Genomic DNA, 18,708 nt, shown 5'->3' on the forward strand with positions numbered 1-18,708 from the left:
AGGAAGACAGGAGCCTGCTGTAGCCATGTTTCCCTAATTTAGTTGGTTTCCATTGGTCATTTAGCTTCCTAATGCTGGCTACCTCACAATCTAAGCATATCGTAGCCATATCTAGCCCACATAAAAGGAATATATTTTGTGACCCTAATAAATCCAAGAGATTGAGCCTACAAAGATGAATGTGGTCTGGCTCTCACTGTTAAGCAGCTCAGTATTCATTAGACCAGAAAGACATAAACATAAATATTCAGTATGTTAAGTATTATGTATGAGTTTCTTAAGTATCCCCCCCAAGTAACTTCAGATATACATAATTGTTTACTTTTATTCATATCTTTCCCACACCCTCCAGGCCCCCTCACCTTTCACACATTCCGTACCCTTTGCAGATCTGTCTTCTTGCCCTCTCTGTTCCATCCAGCACCCTCACTGTCTTTTGTTTCTCTGATGAGAAAATCTCATTAAAATCCATGGTGTTACTTGTTCTGGAAACCAATGATGCTCAGATCTAAATTTTCATCTCCTCTGCCACTGCTTTTTTTTTTTTTTCCAGTTCCTCTTTACCTAACCCCTGAAACATTGGGAGAGTTCCAGAATCAGCCTCCACCTCCAGACTTAAACTTTTCTAAATAATCAACCACACTAACTTGAGTGATCTTCCTAAAGTACAAATGAGATTATATCATTTCATTCTTTAAATTCTTTTAATGGTTCTTCTGACTTAAGAAGACACACAAGATCCTTTACCTACAGCCCCTGCCTACCTAACCAGCTTGCTGCCTGCCATCCCCCACCCACCAGATCCTAGAATCCAACTATTCTCAACTACTCCTATTCTGTCACATTCTGCTAGATACTCTTCTCTTTCTAAATTGTTTGCTCATCAGAGACTCAGTTCAGTCTGCTATAGGACCCTTAACCATAGCCAATGAAATCAAGTTATGGCCTTCAACTGGCACACTTCTACACCACCTTCCTGCTTATAAATAATAGCCCTAGTATCATTTATCTACCGTCAATCTGCTGAATGCCCAGCTCAAGCAATACCCAACACAGTGATAGCCAATTTGCCTGAAACCATTACTCACCACCCCCCCCAAAAAAATTTGCCAATCATTTTGATGAGTTTCTCAAATTTAGCTACGTACCAAAAACTTAGTATGCTCAATGTAATCCTACATAGTTCTACAGGTTAGCAGACTGCCAATCTGTGCCATATGCTGATTTCTCCTCTTCAATTTTCCCCCAGCAGAGGGTCCCACCATTTTTACCCAGATGCCTCCCGTTGCAATAACAGGACCAGAGCAGAGACAAATTAAACATTTTGGAAGATGATGTCATAAGGACAAAATAAAAACTTTTCAAATGAAACTTCAAAAAAATCTTCAAAAAGCTGTTAAAATTCCTGTCCAAAATTAACTACCATAACCTTATAAATAGTTAAAAGAAATTTGGTTAATTGATAAAGTTAACAAATCAAAGTAGTCAATATGAAATTTGTCATAAGAATACCAATGATGCTAAAATGTTAGCAAAATGGCAATGACTCTAAAAAGGTTTTGAAAAAATTAATATAAACTGAGATTCTTCCAAATCAAATGCCAATTTTTGTTATATCTATTAGAAGAATATATTCACACACATAGTCAAGAAAGATATATCTATGAATATATTCATAAGAATATATTTATAAAAAGACTCAGTCTCCCTAGGAAGCTTAGCTTTAAAAAAAATCAAAGAGATCTTACAAAGCTGCTAAAAAGAATATATTCACAAGAAGAATTTACTTTTTGATTGAATGTGTTCTTAAAATATCCATAACAAAAAGGTATCCGTATTCATTTACCATACTTAAGATAATACTCCTTTAAAAAGTCTTTGTTAAGTGTGTAAATGTGATAAAGTAGGCAAACTATCCATTTAGCAAACTGATCCTTCAGTAGATTGGCTCTTGGTGAATGAGCTGTTCACTAACTGATCCTTTGGCAAATGGCTGCACCACACTGACTTGCTTCTCTTCTGTATTCTTCTCAAATCAATTTCAGTGGTCTCTTACCCAGCCCCACAGGACATGCCTTACTCACTTTGTATCCCCAGAACTTGGCACCATATATTTCATCTGATGAGGACTTAAAAATATTGACAAACAAATGAATTAATAAATAATCTTTACCCTGCCTTAACCTGAATATTTTCTCCTGGCAAGCTAACTATCAGGAGAATCTGAATTTAAATAGGGAAGGCTAGGGAGAAAAATCTTACACATTTTACTCTTTATATCCATGTTTGCATATAGATAGTCTTGTAAATAATTTGCTTATGAACTATAGCCTCAGTCCTAATATCAAACTTTAAGAAACTATCCAAATATGGAGTTTGAAATAAAATTATATTGTGCTGACTACTGTTTGGGGGGGGGGGGTGGTGAAGGAAGCTTTATTGGATAATTGAAAATCCTTTTTTATGCAAGATATTTTATCATACTTGGATTTGCCTTGTAGATTTATTATGAGACTTTTATTGTACTTGGATTTGCCTTGTACCTTTATTAATAACGCCCATTCACCAAAAAGATTTGGACAGAATGCCCCCTGCACACGTAGTAAAGACTATACATTATCTACTACTTATTCTGTCAACATCTATAAATGTTGACTTATATCCACTATATTGATTCATAGTTCATCCTGAAGCCACGACTGCCTCAACAGAGCTCAAATGTACTGCTTTTCCAGAACACACCAAGGCTAGATCTGCACCAAGCTTAGAAATCCAAATTCCTGGAGCACCTGGATGGCTCAGTTGGTTAAGTATCCAACTCTTCATTTTGGCTTAGGTCATGATCTCATGGTTTGTAGTTTCAAGCCCCACATCAGGCTCTGCACTGACAGTGTGGGGCCTGCTTGGGCTTCTCTCTCTCTCCCTCTCTCTCTGCCCCACCTCCACTAATGCACTTGCTCCCTCACTCTCTCTCTCAAAATTAAACATTTAAAAAAAATTTTTTTTTAAGAAATCCAAGTTCCTGCTCTATACCTACTGTTGTTGGACATCGCACATGTTCAAAACTGAATTTGTAGTCCTGCTCCATACTGATTCTTCCTCCCAAGACTGTACTTCATTGAACTGTACTGGCCTTCATTCCCTTATTTCTCCTCTGCCCCCTTTCAGGTAGATTCATAGAGAATAAATGCAAAGAACCAAAGGGAGATGAAATACCAGCTCTGTTAGTGCTGGCACAGTAACTTCCAAAGTACAAGCTTTCCTGGTATGAAGCCAGAAACATAGCACTGAAGACAGCTTGGTATGAAAGAGCCCACCTAACTGACCACTTGGTTTTGGCTATGGATACTGCCCTCCCCCACTGGGGCTTACTACCTAGAGATAGGAAAGTCAAGGCACCCCAGGCCTGAACACAGACAAGTCCAAAAGGATTTTTAAAAAATTGTGCCATACATGAACAATGACATTCAAAGTCACCCAAAAGATAGACCTGGCCCATGACTATCATGCTCTGGTCCATCTCATCAGTCAGATTAGTCACTCCTCACCTGAGCTCAGGACACTATGCTTGTGGGAGAATCTGTGATGCACCCTCAGCCTCTCCCTTCTTAGCCAAGGCAGCAAAAGTCCCTTCTTTGGGACCCTGAAGAGTAAGAACAGAAGAATCCCAGTTTTAACACGTTGTACCAATCCCCAGTGATCCAAGCCAAGTACTTGGGCCTAAATCTAATCTACATCCTTCCTCTGACTTCCTCATCATCCTCTACATTCTATCAATCATCAAACCCTAAAGTTTTACCTCTACATATTTCTCCATACATCGTTTTCTCTCCATCTATCCTACTTCAATCCTATATCCAGGCCTTATCACCCTTTGCCAACACTACAGTAACAATTTCCTAATTCTTTCTGATTTGTTTTGTTCTATTTCTAATCTAATCTCCACACTGTAGCCAAAGTGATCATTCTGAAACTCAATTTTGATTATGTCACTCTTTGACTGCTTCCCGTTAACTACAGGACAAAGGCCAAGCTCTTTAGAAGGATTTACAAAACACTTCATGACCTAGTGCCTTTCCAAACTCACCTGCCCCATATCCCCTGTCCCACATTCATGTAATAGTAAAATGCATGTAGTTTTTGACAGTCGCCTTGCAGTTCCAAATCTTCATCCCTTCCTTCATGTGATTCCTTCTGTTTGAAATACCCTAGAGTCCCTGTCTTATTTGGTTAACTCTGATTCAATCTTGAAGATTCTGCTTAAGACATTACCTCCAGGAAGTCTTCCCTAACCTTAATGCCTATTGCTTCCTGTCCTGCTCCCTCCAGGCTAGAGAACTTACTTCCCTTCTGTACTCACTCTGTGAATCGCTCCATCATTGAATTCTACCCTTTGTTGATATTTATTTTCATGCCTTTCTTGGGCAGGGGCCATATCCCCAGGAAATAGAGACTTCCAGCACTTGAGATAAATTTGTGGACTTAAACTGAATTCCTTGTTTTTCCAAATTGTTCATTCCTTAATTTATCCACGAATTCAACAATAATTTACTGATAAATTTCATGAGTATGTCCCACTCGACTCATCCACTTTCTTTTGACTGAGTAATATCCTAATTTCCCAAATACCTTTGGCCTGTGTGGAAACCAACCATTTTCCATCTTTAGAAATTCCAAAGCATATGAAGATCATTTGTCACCCATTTCCAAACTGTGATTTGTTTTTAAATTACTCATTTGAATCACTTTTATATGCTTCTTGTTCTGGTGACATAACTGACTGATTACACTGCATCTTTCACAGATATGGGCTGACATAAGTGATGTGGAGTGACAGCCTAATCCTCTGGAACCGTCAGACTACTGCTTTCTCTTTGCTGGCTTCCCTCTGCAGGAAATGCAAATTGTAAAGGCAGCCATCAGAATTAAATACATTTTGATAAATAATAGCCTAGTAACATCACATTACTTTTACAACAGGTCTATTTTTTAAGTTTATTTATTTATTTTGAGAGAGAGAAAGAGAGCACAAGCAGGGGAGGGGCAGAGAGAGAATCCCAAGCAGTTTTGGTGCCAGCACCACAGAGCCTGATGCGGGGCTCAAACTCACAAACTGTGAGATCATGACCTGAGCCAAAATCAAGAGTCAGATGCTTAACCAACTGAGCCACCCACGTGCTCCTACAACAGGTCTTTGAAGCCACTCAGTTTCTTCCTGCTTACTATTGGCTTTAGCTGCTAATGGGAAAAGATTTTTTTTTTAATCAAGTTAATAAAGAGTCAAGTTTAAAGAGCTTTTATATAAATCTTATATTTTCCAAAGGAAATCTCAGGAAACAAATGGAGAAACTTAGAGGTGGGCAGTGGACAGTCTATGGAAGTCTAAAGCACAGCAGCTAGTCTGGGGGCACTAGACTTGGGAACTGGAGAATAATGAAAGATATGAACTCTCAGGGCTTCTGGCAATGATGATAATGAGCAACCCAGAGTGAGGGAGGGTGGAGGGGAGCCAAGAAGGACAAGACCACAGAAATATGGCTTCTATTTAGCTATGATTCTCCTACTACAATGGGCCCACTCTTTAAGGAAAGATTAAGATTTGTATAAACTACTTCATGAAAAGAACTTTAAATAATAATAAGCTAATTGGTTAATTTCATACTCCAATAACTAAATTAATAAATACTCTACCCTAAAACCTTCTGGAAATATATTAAGCTAATACACGTTTTCACACTTCCACAGAGAATCAAAATATCTAACAACCAGTTCAGAATGAACTAGCCAACCAAAAAGGATGCCAGCCATCAATATCAGTAAGGCCATCCTGGAGCACAAACCTAAATAGAAGCCCTGAATATATACACAGTTGTACAAGTAACAGGCATCTCTTCCTTGCCCTGCAAAGTTCCATTCTGGATTTCACTCTGGTTTCTTTTCCAAGCAACAAGAATGACTAGTGATAAAAATTTTTAAGGAAAATCTGAAGTTATTCTTGTGTATATTGGCTTTTTTGCCTGAAGCAAAAAAAAAAAAAAAAGCTCTAAGAGTTTCCTTCTCCATTTTCAGCTTTCTATTTGAAAGACCCTAAAGGCCAACAACAATACCCCTACTCCTGGACCCCTGCAATCCAAAACTTGCTTCTCAGAATAGAAACTAAAGGAAGTCCTGAGCTGCTCCTTCCCCAGTCACCTGCTTTACCAAATCCTACACTTCTCACATATCTCTCCAAGCATCCAGCAGCCCAGCAATTTCTTGTTTTTTGTCTTCTCTTCCAGATCTTCTTTCAAATCCAGTCTTCTGCTCATAAGCTTTCTACATTATTCATTTCCCTGCCATTCTGTCCTTTAGAAATTCCTTGGAAGATTGTAGCAATTTTAGGATACTTTGATGCACCTGTCACGGAACTATAGATCCCCACCCCATTTTCCAGTGGGAGCACTTGTTAAATGCTTCACGTCAGTCATTCTCTTGGATGATTTACTTATGTCATCTCATTTAAACATTACAATGCAGTTAAACATTATTCCCACTATGCAGGAAACTGGGAATCAGAAAGGATGAGGAACTTGCATTGATCACACAGGTAGTCAGCAGGGAAATCAGATTTTGAACACAGGAGCCAGTTTGGTCCAGTTTCATGTCCCTTCTTACTCTATGTTTCTGCTGTAAAATTTTTTTAAAAATACTAATAAAAGTAGTCAAAGTTATGCAGTCTGGCCCTTGACTGACATTTTTCAAAACTCACTCAAGTGTTTACATCTATGAGAAAAAGACTGGGTCACGACTCCACATTTTCATACTGCTTATAAATCTCAAGCCAACAGCGCCCTAAGCTACCCTAAACTTGAGAAAAATGTTAACCAAAATAATTTTTGTCTATTACTACTGAAGGGAAATAAGGTATTAAGTTGATAGATTTCTGAGGTATACTGCCATTTATTTGAATTAATGCTCCATTAGGTATTCAGAGAGTTTAAAACGATCAATAATGATCATCTGGAGGTTAAATGGCAAATCCAAAAGCATTCTTTTAAGAGTTGAAGGAAGTGCTTTCTTTCTTCAGATTTAAGAGGAGGAAAAAGGTGCTTACAACCAGACATGGGCCCCAAGGAAAGAAGTGGGACTTGTTTCAGCTCAAGGTTGGTGCATGTGTGTGTTGGGAGATAGTTGTCACATGGTGGGATCCAATTGCATTCAGGTAGGTTTAGAGGGCTCCTCTGAAAAGTAAGGAAAGCATGGGCAGAAACTTACCCACTCTCTAGGAGTGTGCTGATTAACTGTGAACTTCATGTAAGACTGTATTATTTTCAACCTCAGAAATATTTACCAAAAAATCAGGGACCACGACCTCCTGGACAAAAGGAAAACTGTCACAGCACTGAAAGCAGGAGAGGACCGGGCCATTCTCCTGGGACTGGCCATGATGGTCTGCTCCATCATGATGTACTTTCTGCTGGGAATCACACTCCTGCGCTCATACATGCAGAGGTAATGCCATTGGGTGGTTGGGACACGGTCGTTCGTCTTCTCCTCCTTCCTCTCCCATAGCTTATCAACCCTAAAGTCCTCTTCCTCACCTCCTTTCCCAATAATAACTATTAGCAGTGACTGGCATGTAATATTTTTAATAATGCTACCGGATAATAATGATAAAAATAGTACTACCTACTATGTGCAGGAACTTCCCTTCCCATACTTGACTTGCTTAACGCTCACACGTATGTTATAAAGGCAGTATGATACGAATATGCTCCTTATAAGAATGGCAAAACTGAGGCTCAAGATAAATCTAATTTGCCTGATATCACACAACTCTAGCATATGGCAGAGGTAAGATTCAAACCCCCATCCCACTAATCCCAGAGTCCCTATTCTTGCCTCTTCACACCTCTGTTCTCCACCATCATTCTTTTCCAGCCCACACCCCTCTTCATCACCCCACATGTCAGTGGTTCTCAACTGCACATTTAAACCTCCTGAGAAACTTTAAAAAATACTGATGCTCAGTCACCCCTCCCCCATCCTCCCAGAAGGTCAGATTTAATGGCATATAGTAGGACCCAGTCACCAACATCTTTCAAAGTTCCCCCAGGCAATCCTAACGTGCTGTCAAGGCTGAGAAATACTGATATGCATCAACTTTTAACAGTAGCAGATTTTGAACTCCTTTCATTTTAATATTTGCCCTAGGTTTACTGAATAGATAGGGAGGCAATTAAATACTGAGACAGCAAGTGTATTCCCCCTGAGTAAGCCACATGATAAATCCCCACAGCCTCTCTAGCTAACTGTTGTCCATACATTGGACACTTTGAGCACAGGGGAGACCAGCATTGCTGTAACTAATGGGGAAAGTCTCACAGTGGTTTGGCTCAAAGGAATGAGGCCCTTTCAAATGAAAAATTGAGATTTCGATCTGAAAGAGAATCAAACCATTTTGTGGCATTCATTTATCCACCTAAATTAATACTTTCATTTTAGAAGCAAAATCTAGCTGAAAGACAGTAATTTGCTAAAATTAAGGCATCATCTTTCCCATTTGTGGCTGCTCTGCTCTGTGTCTCTGATGCCTTCAGCTGTGCTCCTTCTCAATGAAAGCGCTGATGCCTCAGGCCTGAGTGTTCACTGTTTCCAAAACCGCTTTCAGATCTTCACATCTGTGCTTAGAACCATCTAAGACTTTTTTTTCCCCTTTGTATAAGCAAAATCTGACCATCCATATCCTAGGAAAATACAATTTGCCACGCCAGAGGGGGTCAGGGCCAGTAACCTGCCTCCGGCATAAAGCTGGACATGAAAAGGGAAGTCAACACATGTCCAGCAAAAAGAAAGAGTATTCAGCTGTGAAGAAAATGTGCTGTTTTCCGATCACAATGGTAATCAGCTTATACCCAGAGGCAAAACTTTGATTGCTTGTGTGTCTCTTCTTAATCACAAATGTTACCCTTGATCATAAAATTACATGTATTTTAGAAGGAAAACTGGCCAATGGGCAGCTGGAGGTTTGTTTACTTTTTCTTTTTTGATCTTTCTAATAGAGGTTCCCAGGGCACTGACATGAACCCATTATCTCCATGGAAGGGCCTCTCTTCCACTGTGTTCAAAGGGTGTCAGCACAGTACCACGGAATAAGCCTGGGCCTTAGAGAAATGCCGGACTGGGTAGAATCGCCATTTCCATTGCTTTACTAGCTGTGTGCCCTTGAATGTTTCCTGATTTCTCTGACTCTCAGTAAACTCACCTTAAAAAAATTCAATACCCAACCTATAAAGTTTTGGAAATGTATACAAAACACCAGTTAGGGTGAAGACAGATGCTACAAGTGATCGGTTTTGGTACAATGAAAGGGTGGAGTTATCTTTTCTCCCTTATTAGAAAGACCATACAAAGAAATGTATCACTGACCTCGTATCTATCAAGTTAGATGTCAAGTCCGCCCACCCTCTGCCATCTTCCCTCCGCTTCTCTCTTACACCTCTGCTACCTACAAACTAGGCAGACACTGCAGAGGTGAGGACTGGGGTGTGACGGCTGACAAGATAGGAATGCAGGGTGACTACAGGTGTGATATAAAAGATGCCTTATGCTTACCAGCGAATTTGATAAAAAAGTAAAAATCTAACTTAAATCAAGCATTGGATATTATAGTACATCTGATAGAAGTCACTGGAAGTTTTCAGGTGCCAGGCAGTTTATCCATCTTTATATTGTACTTTGCCTAAAGCTGCTCAATTCAAAGGCATAAACTATAACAAATAGATTGTACGATAGATTTGGATTCTTCAGGTTAAGGAGCTAACAGATGATCCCCTCTGATTATGCCTTCTTCGTCCTTAGTGTCTGGGCCTGTGTTTATTCTCCCCTCTCTCTGTAGCGTGTGGACTGAGGAGTCTCAATGCACCTTGGTGAATGCGTCCATCACAGAAACATTTAACTGCTCCTTCAGCTGTGGTCCAGACTGCTGGAAACTCTCTCAGTACCCCTGCCTCCAGGTGTACGTTAACCTGACTTCTTCTGGTGAAAAGCTCCTTCTCTACCACACCGAAGAGACCATGAAAATCAATCAGAAGGTAGGAGCTTGGCACACACACACACACACACACACTGCATTTCGGTCACCCCCACAGAGCTCCTGCACTCAGCCCTCTGAAGTCCTCCCATGCCGGCATTTCAAAGGAAAATACCACTGGAAAGCGGGCTCTGCCTCATCCATTCACAGAACTATTTGACTCTTGCCTGGGAGACATTTATTTTCTGTGCATGTTGTGGACAGATCATTCCCCCATTTTGTGGTAGTGTGGATTTACCCTTTACATTCATCTAGGAGAGTAAACATTCTATCATTTCTACACAAATAGACTAGGTCGTTCAAAGCAAACATGCAGCTTAGTCCAAGTGGTACAAGCCAAAACAAAAACAAAAAAACAAAAAAGAGGTATTCGTCATATACCTGAGAGCACTAGGGTAAAACTGCCTTTTGATTGCCACAGGGACATAACTTAATCCCTCGGAGCTTCAGCTTCCTTTTCTCTAAAAGGAGAAACATAACAATGGCCATCTTGCAAAGTCATTTGGAGAATCAGAGCTGTGTATGTAAAGTGTGCAGCAGACCATGGTCCTTGGCACAGGGGAGACCTTCAATCCATGGTCACGGTGTGTGTGTCTGTGTTTCTCTCCTCATATGCACTAAGTTCAGAGAGGCTGAATTTTCTAGAGCCGATATATTCAACTCCACAAGGTAGATGGACAACAAAAGTGTATTGTGTGAAAGCTGTACAGAACAGTTGCATTTCTAACGTCTGAGATGATGAGTAACGTGTCAGCAGGACCAACCTGCTATTATCAATGTTAAGTTAAATATATTGAGTATAGGATTTATGGTAGCAATTTAGATATGCCAAGACCACCTGATGTCACTCTCCAGTAGGATAACTGGCTCTCATTACTAGGATACAAGCCTCATGAACCGTACTGTTTCTGTAAAAACTTTTATTTCCATCACAATTATCAGCACCTAAATGATACAGGTTATATGTATTGAAAAAAATGCAGTAGTTTGGAAATTAGACACTAGAACATCGGACCTGTTTTGTGTTATATGGACACAAAGTAAGAAAATCCACCTTGCATTTTGGCCACAAAAACTTGAAAGAATCCTTGCAGATATCTCTGAGGACTGAACATAATGAATATTTCAGAGACCATCGTTTGAAAATGTCTGCTCTGATTTCCTTTCGTTTGTGGCAGCTACAAGTAATACCAATCCTAACCCTGTTCTGCAAATACATAAAGCTTGGCTCTTGCACAAGTGTTTGTTTTTCAAGATCTTCCATCAAGTCAGATCTTTAAATCAAAACTGACCTGTAATGGCAAATGCCTATAAAACTCTCAGATCTCTGTGGAAATGGAAATTGGCCAAAGTTGAAGAGGCATCAAAAAGTAGGACAAATTTCCCTTTCCTCATTTTGACATTTTATCACTACAGCCCTGTGAATTCATTATTTAGGCTATAAACAGGGAGTGAAACATAGAAAGTCTCAGTTAAAAATTTAGGACCAGTATCTGTCTGTTGTCAGCATGATACTAGGTCATTGTTTGGTTTATTTGCCCCATTACCTTGTTTTTAACCGTGGATTATAACATACAGAAACATGCAAGAAATCGAAGAGTGCAGCTCAAGTATTTATCACAGAGACCACCACGAGGGTAAAGAAATAAAACATTTCCTGCACCGCAAAAATACCCCTCATGCACCCTCTCAATAATAGGCTGTCTCTTGCCAAAGATAACAACCATCCTGACAATATGGTAATTACTTTTTTAAATTTTTCTTTGTAGTGTCATCACCTAAGCCTATATCCTTAAACATTATCTTTTAGTTTTGCCTGGTTTTTAAACCTGATATAAATGGAATTATACAGAATATTTCCCTTTGTGTCTGACTTCTTTCACATTATACTTAGGTTTGTTAGAGCCATTCCACTTGGTGACCATTCATTCATTTCCATTACGTATCATATCCCACTGTATGACCATGCCACTTTATTTATCTATTCTACTGCTGATGGACATTTTGAGTCCTGTACAGTTTGGGGCTATTACAAATAATTCTGCCATGAATATTCTTGTATATGTCTCTTGGTGCACAAGCATGCACATTTCTGTCAGATATAAACCTGGGAATGAAATATCTAGATCAGAGGGTACACACATCTGAAAGTTTAGTAGATAATATCAAATGGTTTTCCAAAGTGCCTGCCCAGCTACACTCCCACCAACTCTAAAGATATGAGAGTTTTTATTGTTTCAAATCCTTACTGACATCGCTATCATCTGCAATTTTAACTTTAGCTAATGTACTGATATTTCTTTGGGATTCTGGTGACTACTATTGTCACATTCCTTTTCATTTATTTATTGGCCATTTGGATGTTCTCTTTTGTACAATGTCTGTTGAAGTCCCTTGTCCATTTTTCTATCAGATTATTTCTTCTTCATATTCATTGTAGGAATTCTCTATAACTAGATATGAACCTCTGTTGGTTACATGCATTGTAAATAACTTCTTTCATTCTGTGGCCTTTTCAATTTCTTCATGATGTCTTTGAATGAAAGAGCTTTCTAATTTCAGAATAGACAAATTTTTTTGTCAGTCTGTTTTTGCTGTTGTGGTGGTTGTTGTTTTGGTGTTTGGGTTTTGGGGAGGTTTTTTTGGTTTGTTTTGTTTTTCTGGTATTTTTTTGTCCTGTTTAAGAGTCTTTACCTATCCTGAGTTCATGAACTCACTCTCCTAAATTATCTTTGAGAAATGTCATTATTTCTCCTTTCACATTTAGAATACGATCTGCCTGGAATTGATTTTTATGAAAGTGGTTTCTTTCCACTGCCCCCACGCCACACACACCCCCACCCTCCAGCCACCACCTCCCACCACCACACCCGCCACTCCCCACACACCCTCACCCCTTGGCTTCCCAAGACTTTATTTAAATTCAAGTTGGTTAGCATAGAGTATAGTATTGGTTTCAGGAGTAGAATTTAGTGATTCATCACTTACATGTAATACCAAGTACTCATCACAAGTGCCCTCCTTAATGCCTATCACCCATTTAGAACCATCCCCCACCCACCTTCCCTCCAGCCTGGTTTCTGGGTTTCTCTTTTTTTCTCATGTGGATAGCCACTTGCCCAAGTCAATTTATGAAAAGACCACATTTTCCTCACTGGATTATTTTATAATCTCATCCCCCCCTTTTTTTCTTGGATGTTATCTTTTGTATTAGTATTCTTTTAGGATTTAGCCTACAGATTACAACTTGTGATCTTGACTAAGGACATTAAAACATCTTAACTCCTACTTACTATCTTCCCAAGGTATATATTATTATTTTATTCTATATATACTTTTTTTTTCTTAATGTTTATTTATTTTTGAGAGCGAGAGAGAGAGCACAAGCGGGGGAGGAGCAGAGAAAGAGGGAGACACAGAATCCAAAACAGGCTCCAGGCTCTGCGCTGTCAGCACAGAGCCCGACATAGGGCTCGAACTCACAGACCACGAGATCATGACCTGAGCCGAAGTCAGATGCTCAACTGACTGAGCCACCCAGGCGCCCCTTCTATATACACTTTAAATTCATGCAGACATTATTATTGTTTTTGTAGGTGGTAGATATTCATTTAGATGTGTCCTCATGATTCTCTATTTTTATTATCATTCATTCCTTCCTTTATCTCTGTTTTTCCATCTAGGATCATTTTTCTACTACATAAAGAATACTCTTCAGTATTTGCTTAGTGCAGTATCTGCTGTAAAGAATTATCTCAGCTTTCATTTGTTTGAAAATATTTTTATTTCATTTTTATTCTTGAAGGATACATTCACTGAGCCTAAAATCTGAACTTGGCTGTTATTTTGTTTCTGCACATCAGAAACATTCCATTGTCTTCTGGTAAGCTTTATTACTATTTAGAAATCAACTCTCAGTCTAATTGCTGCTTCTTTGAAGCTAATCTTGGTTTATTTTACAGATCATCTTATTTGGTTTTCTATAGTTTAACTCTTAAGTGGCAGAGAGTGCATTTATTTTTATTTAGCCTGCTTACTGCTTCCCAGGGCTTCTTTTGCTGTTCCTTGATGTTTTCCCTCAATTTCAGAAAGTTCTCAGTCAGTATTTCATCAAATATTCTCTACTTTGATTCACTCCTGTTTCTCCTTTTGGCACTCATACTGGCCGTATCTCTCTTTTTTGTAGCTATCCTCTGTTTAATCTCTCAGTGCTTCATCCCCAATACTGACCTATCTTCTAATTTGTAATTCATTCCTCAGCTTTGACAAACCTACTGTTAAACCTACCCATTGGGTTCTTAGTTTCTCGTATTGTATTTTTCATTTTGGGAATATCCATTTGAGTCTGTTTTATCATTTCTAGTTTTATGAAATATCTCATGCTTGTCTTTTAAATTTTTCAACATTAAAAGTAAAATTATAGTTATTTTAAAGTTTATCTTCATGACTTCAATATCCAGAGACACTAATGTGTTATTTTCTTTTCTTCTCTTGTATGTTTTCATGTTTGTCTTGTAATAGCTAGTTATTTCTTATCAGGTGTCACATTTGCAAAATTATTTATAAAAATAATTTTAAGCCTGGGATGATGTCATGATGTCATCTTTTCCAAATAGTGTTTCTATTTGTTTCTGCCAGGTTCCTGAATGTATGAGCCATACGTGATCATGTCATTCTGACTTCATAAACTGAGATATACAAGTCTGAATTGAAGTCCCTTTGGAGATATACTTCAGGTTGCCATTATTCCTAGAATGCAGTCCCTTCAAGGTCCCAATACAGTGAATGGGGGGGGGGGTCATTGGGGCCCCTACCTGATAGATCTTCAATGATGGTTCCTGCCCCTACCTCTGCAAGGCTGTCAAAAATTCTGTTCAGCTTTCTAGGCTTTCAGTCCCCTTCTAGAATCAACACATACTCCCAAGGGAAAGGTGGCACCAAAGGTGGCTCACCCTTCTGGCCCCACAGCTCTTCACGCTCTGGACACCTGTCCTCTGCCTTTAATCAGAAGCATATTTGGGGGCACCTGAGTTAAGTCAATCAATTAAGCATCCGACTTTGACTCAGGTCATGATGTCGCAATTTGTGAGTTCAAACCCCGCGTAGGGCTCTCTGCTAACAACTCTTAGCCTGGAGCCTGCTTCAGATTCTATGTCTCCCTCTCTTTCTGCCTCTCCCCTGCTCGCACTCTGTCTCTGTCTCTGTCTCTGTCTCTCTCTCAAAAATTAATAAACATTTAGAAAAAAAACAAGTATATATATATATTGAAAATACAGTTACCTCCACATCAGAAGGTCATTAAACCACTCTTCATGCAACATGGGGAGTATTCAGGATATTCCTATAGAAAACATAAAAATATTCTCTATGTGGAGCTCTCCTTCCTATTACCCTCCCACAAGCTTACAGTTTGCCCCAGAGTTGCCAAGAAATGAGCATCATTTTATTGAGATATATAAGGCACCACTGACCATGTTTGATCTGAGAAAACAGGAGGCAAAAGGATATCAGTCAGGCTGTCTGTATCTTTGTAGAAAATATCCAAAAGAATTTTATTTTTAAATTTCAATCTCTCATATATTCTTTTTTTTTTTTTTAAGCCTTTAAACCCAGTGCCCAGCCTCTTGTCAATATTACAGTTGGAGCTGCTTAAGCTGATAAGCTGGCATGCTCTTGTAGAGCAATTGGCTGACTGTTCCTGTTTGCTGCAAGTGGGCTCAAGGGCCCCTGCCTCTCAAGGCCGCAAGGCCATCAGAGGAATCACAAACAGTGGCTGACGATTAATTCACTATGGTTGTTAAATTCCTCAATGCTGATCTCCTTTGGAAGTTTAAAACCTATTCTGCCCACCAGGGATTCTCAAAACATGACTCTGTAGTTTGAGAGTGGATTTAAAATGAAATTTGGTATAAAACAAGAAAACGTATCCATTAAAGGGGTTCTGAACTCAATGCCATTGTGTGTGGGGTGGGAAGAGATGATGTTTCCCACACCATCAAGTAATCCTCCAAAACCAGCTGAGTGTCCTACAATTCAACTCAAATCTGACACTGTCTACCCAGAGATAGCATCAGATTCCTTACATTAAGATCCTGTTCCAAAAGACTGCCCCCACCTCGAGTTCAGATGCCAGTCACAAGCCCAGGTTGTCAGAGATTCCAGCAACCCCTTCCTTAAGTTCAATTAATTTACTAGAGTAGCTCACAGATGCAGAGACACATTTTGCTTATTCGATTCCCAGGTTGTTTTAAAATTATAGAACTCAGGAACATCCAGATGCAAGAGACATATAGGGCAAAGTATGGGGAAGGGCACAGAGCTGCTCCAAGCATGCCATTCTCCCCAAATCTCCATGCGTTCACCAACCTGGAAGCTGTCTTAACCCTGTCCTTTCGGTTTTTATGGAGGCTTCATTATATAGGCATGATTAATTAATCCATCAGCCATTGGCAGTTGATTCACTCTCCAGCCCTTCTCCCAGGAGGTCAGGGGGGTAAGACTGAACATTCTAATACTCTAATCACATAGGTGGTTCTCCTGGCAGCCAGCCCCAATCCATAAGTGTGGTCCCAAAGTCACCTTATTAATCTAACAAAAGACACCTTTATAGCTCTTATCACTTAGGAAATTCCAAGGGTTTTAGGAGCTCTGTTCCAGAAACAGGGACAAAGAACAAATATTTATTTCTTATTATAAATCACAATATCACATCCATTCTTTGGTTATGTGGGATAGTACCATATTATATTATATTTTATGTACAATTGTCATAGGGAAGACAGCTATTATTGATGTAATAAGTTCTATAAACTAATCAATTATTTGCAACTCCAAACTCACCATTGTCCCTCACTTTGTCACCCATTTTGAAGCCTTTGGGGTTTACAAAATGCAGAGAATATATGTATCTAGACAGGGATTTCTCAACCTCAGCACTATCGATATTTGGGGATGTGGGGGCGCAGGGGATAATTCTTTGTCATTTTGTGAGGGTGGCTTCTGTCCTGTTCAATGTAGGATACCTGGTCTCTGCCTCTTAGATGTCTAGCATCCTCCTCTCTCCAATTGTGACAACTAAAAATGTCTCCAGACAGTGGCAGAACAAGACTTTATGTAACTTTGAATGTAGATGCTGTAAGATCCCAAAATCCTAAGCAAAGTTTCGAAGCACTAAAGTCCTCTACATTGTATTGGTAGGGTAAGGGTAAAAGGGAAGAAACACAAGTGAAGTTGAAAATCTAGACAGGAAAGAAAAGAATCTGATATTTGTCAAATGTCTGCCATATATAGTGTCCCCAGCACTATGCTAAGAACTTTACAAAGATCATCTCATTTAATCCTGACTAAAACCATACTCCTAAAACAACAGTCAGATTTTATCAAGAGTTTACAATGTTCCAGGCACTGTATCATATTAAATATTTTACATGAACTCACTTATTTTTTTTTAACGTTTATTTTATTTTTGAGACAGAGAGAGACAGAGCATTAACGGGGGAGGGCCAGAGAGAGAGGGAGACACGGAATCTGAAACAGGCTCCAGGCTCTGAGCTGTCAGCACAGAGCCCAACGTGGGGCTCGAGCTCACGGACCACGAGATCATGACCTGAGCCAAAGTCGGATGCTTAACCGACTGAGCCACCCAAGCGCCCCTGAACTTACTTATTTAATTACAGCAGCAACCCCACATTTTAGGTACCACTATTATCTTCACTTTTTGCAGTAATGGAACTGAGCTCAGAAAATGAAATAATTTTCCTAAAGTCACATGTTCACTAATTAGGTCTGAATAAAACTCGAAGTCTCTTCATCTCATCCTACAGTTAAAGAGGAAAACATGAGAGCATCCCCTTGAGAGGATGAAAAATCTAATTCTATGAAATATTTATCCTCTGATAATATGTTTTAGTGTACAGGTGAGAATCCATGCCATTCCATCATATCCCAAGAGCTGCTTAGAAGCAAAAGGTCATCGCACCCAGAGTAGAATTATCTGTGATCCATGGGGAAGGTCAGGACTGTGTATTCATCACCAGTTTCCAAGAATAGATACTAAACAGATAGAAGTGAACCCTGAAAGGGGGCAGAAGACATGCCTGGAAATGTGACGTATGAAATCCCCATAATTAGCACTTTAAATTGAAGGATATCTATGAGACTTTTGCTGAAGCTACCTATGGACCAGAGATTCAGAAATGCTTTTATGATTGACAAAGTTTAGTCACTTCTTGCCAAAACTGAATTCTGGGACATCCCAGGGCACCTTTGTGCAGAAATGAAAGAATGTGCCCAAAAGGAGCCTGAACTAAGCATCAAGAAGAAAAGCATGGAGACATAATCTATTCCTTTCCAACTGCTGAGAAAGATCATGTCAAAGGGCAAGGTCAGAGGACGTGTCTGACTTACTCTAATCCTAACTGGATACACTGTGAACTGGGAAGGGGGATGCCTCTGTGGTTTAGCCATCTTGGGTATTGACTAATCTCAAGACTTCAGATGGCTTGTATTTAGTTAGTAGACTTCCTGGGTCCTTTTAGCTTCTTCTCTACTTCAAATCAGGCAGAAATGCCGTAACAGCGTGGCAGCTCTGGGAAACACAAGAAAGGAACACTTCTCTCCGGAGGGACCTGTGTCTC

At 39.5% G+C, this 18,708-nt stretch overlaps 1 protein-coding gene across 3 annotated transcripts in view; it reads left to right on the top strand.

Moving 5' to 3' along the window:
- KCNMB2 (potassium calcium-activated channel subfamily M regulatory beta subunit 2) overlaps positions 1 to 18,708 on the top strand; it is a 241,244-nt gene that overhangs the window by 215,030 nt on the left and 7,506 nt on the right. For all 3 annotated transcript variants that reach the window (XM_058730550.1, XM_058730549.1, XM_058730548.1), the window contains exons 3-4: positions 7,321 to 7,491; positions 9,878 to 10,073. In XM_058730550.1, coding sequence (XP_058586533.1) covers positions 7,321 to 7,491; positions 9,878 to 10,073 — 367 coding nt within the window. The remainder of the gene's footprint in view (positions 1 to 7,320; positions 7,492 to 9,877; positions 10,074 to 18,708) is intronic.

The sequence above is a fragment of the Neofelis nebulosa genome, chromosome 5 (genome assembly GCF_028018385.1).
Source record: "Neofelis nebulosa isolate mNeoNeb1 chromosome 5, mNeoNeb1.pri, whole genome shotgun sequence".
NCBI lineage: Eukaryota > Metazoa > Chordata > Mammalia > Carnivora > Felidae > Neofelis > Neofelis nebulosa.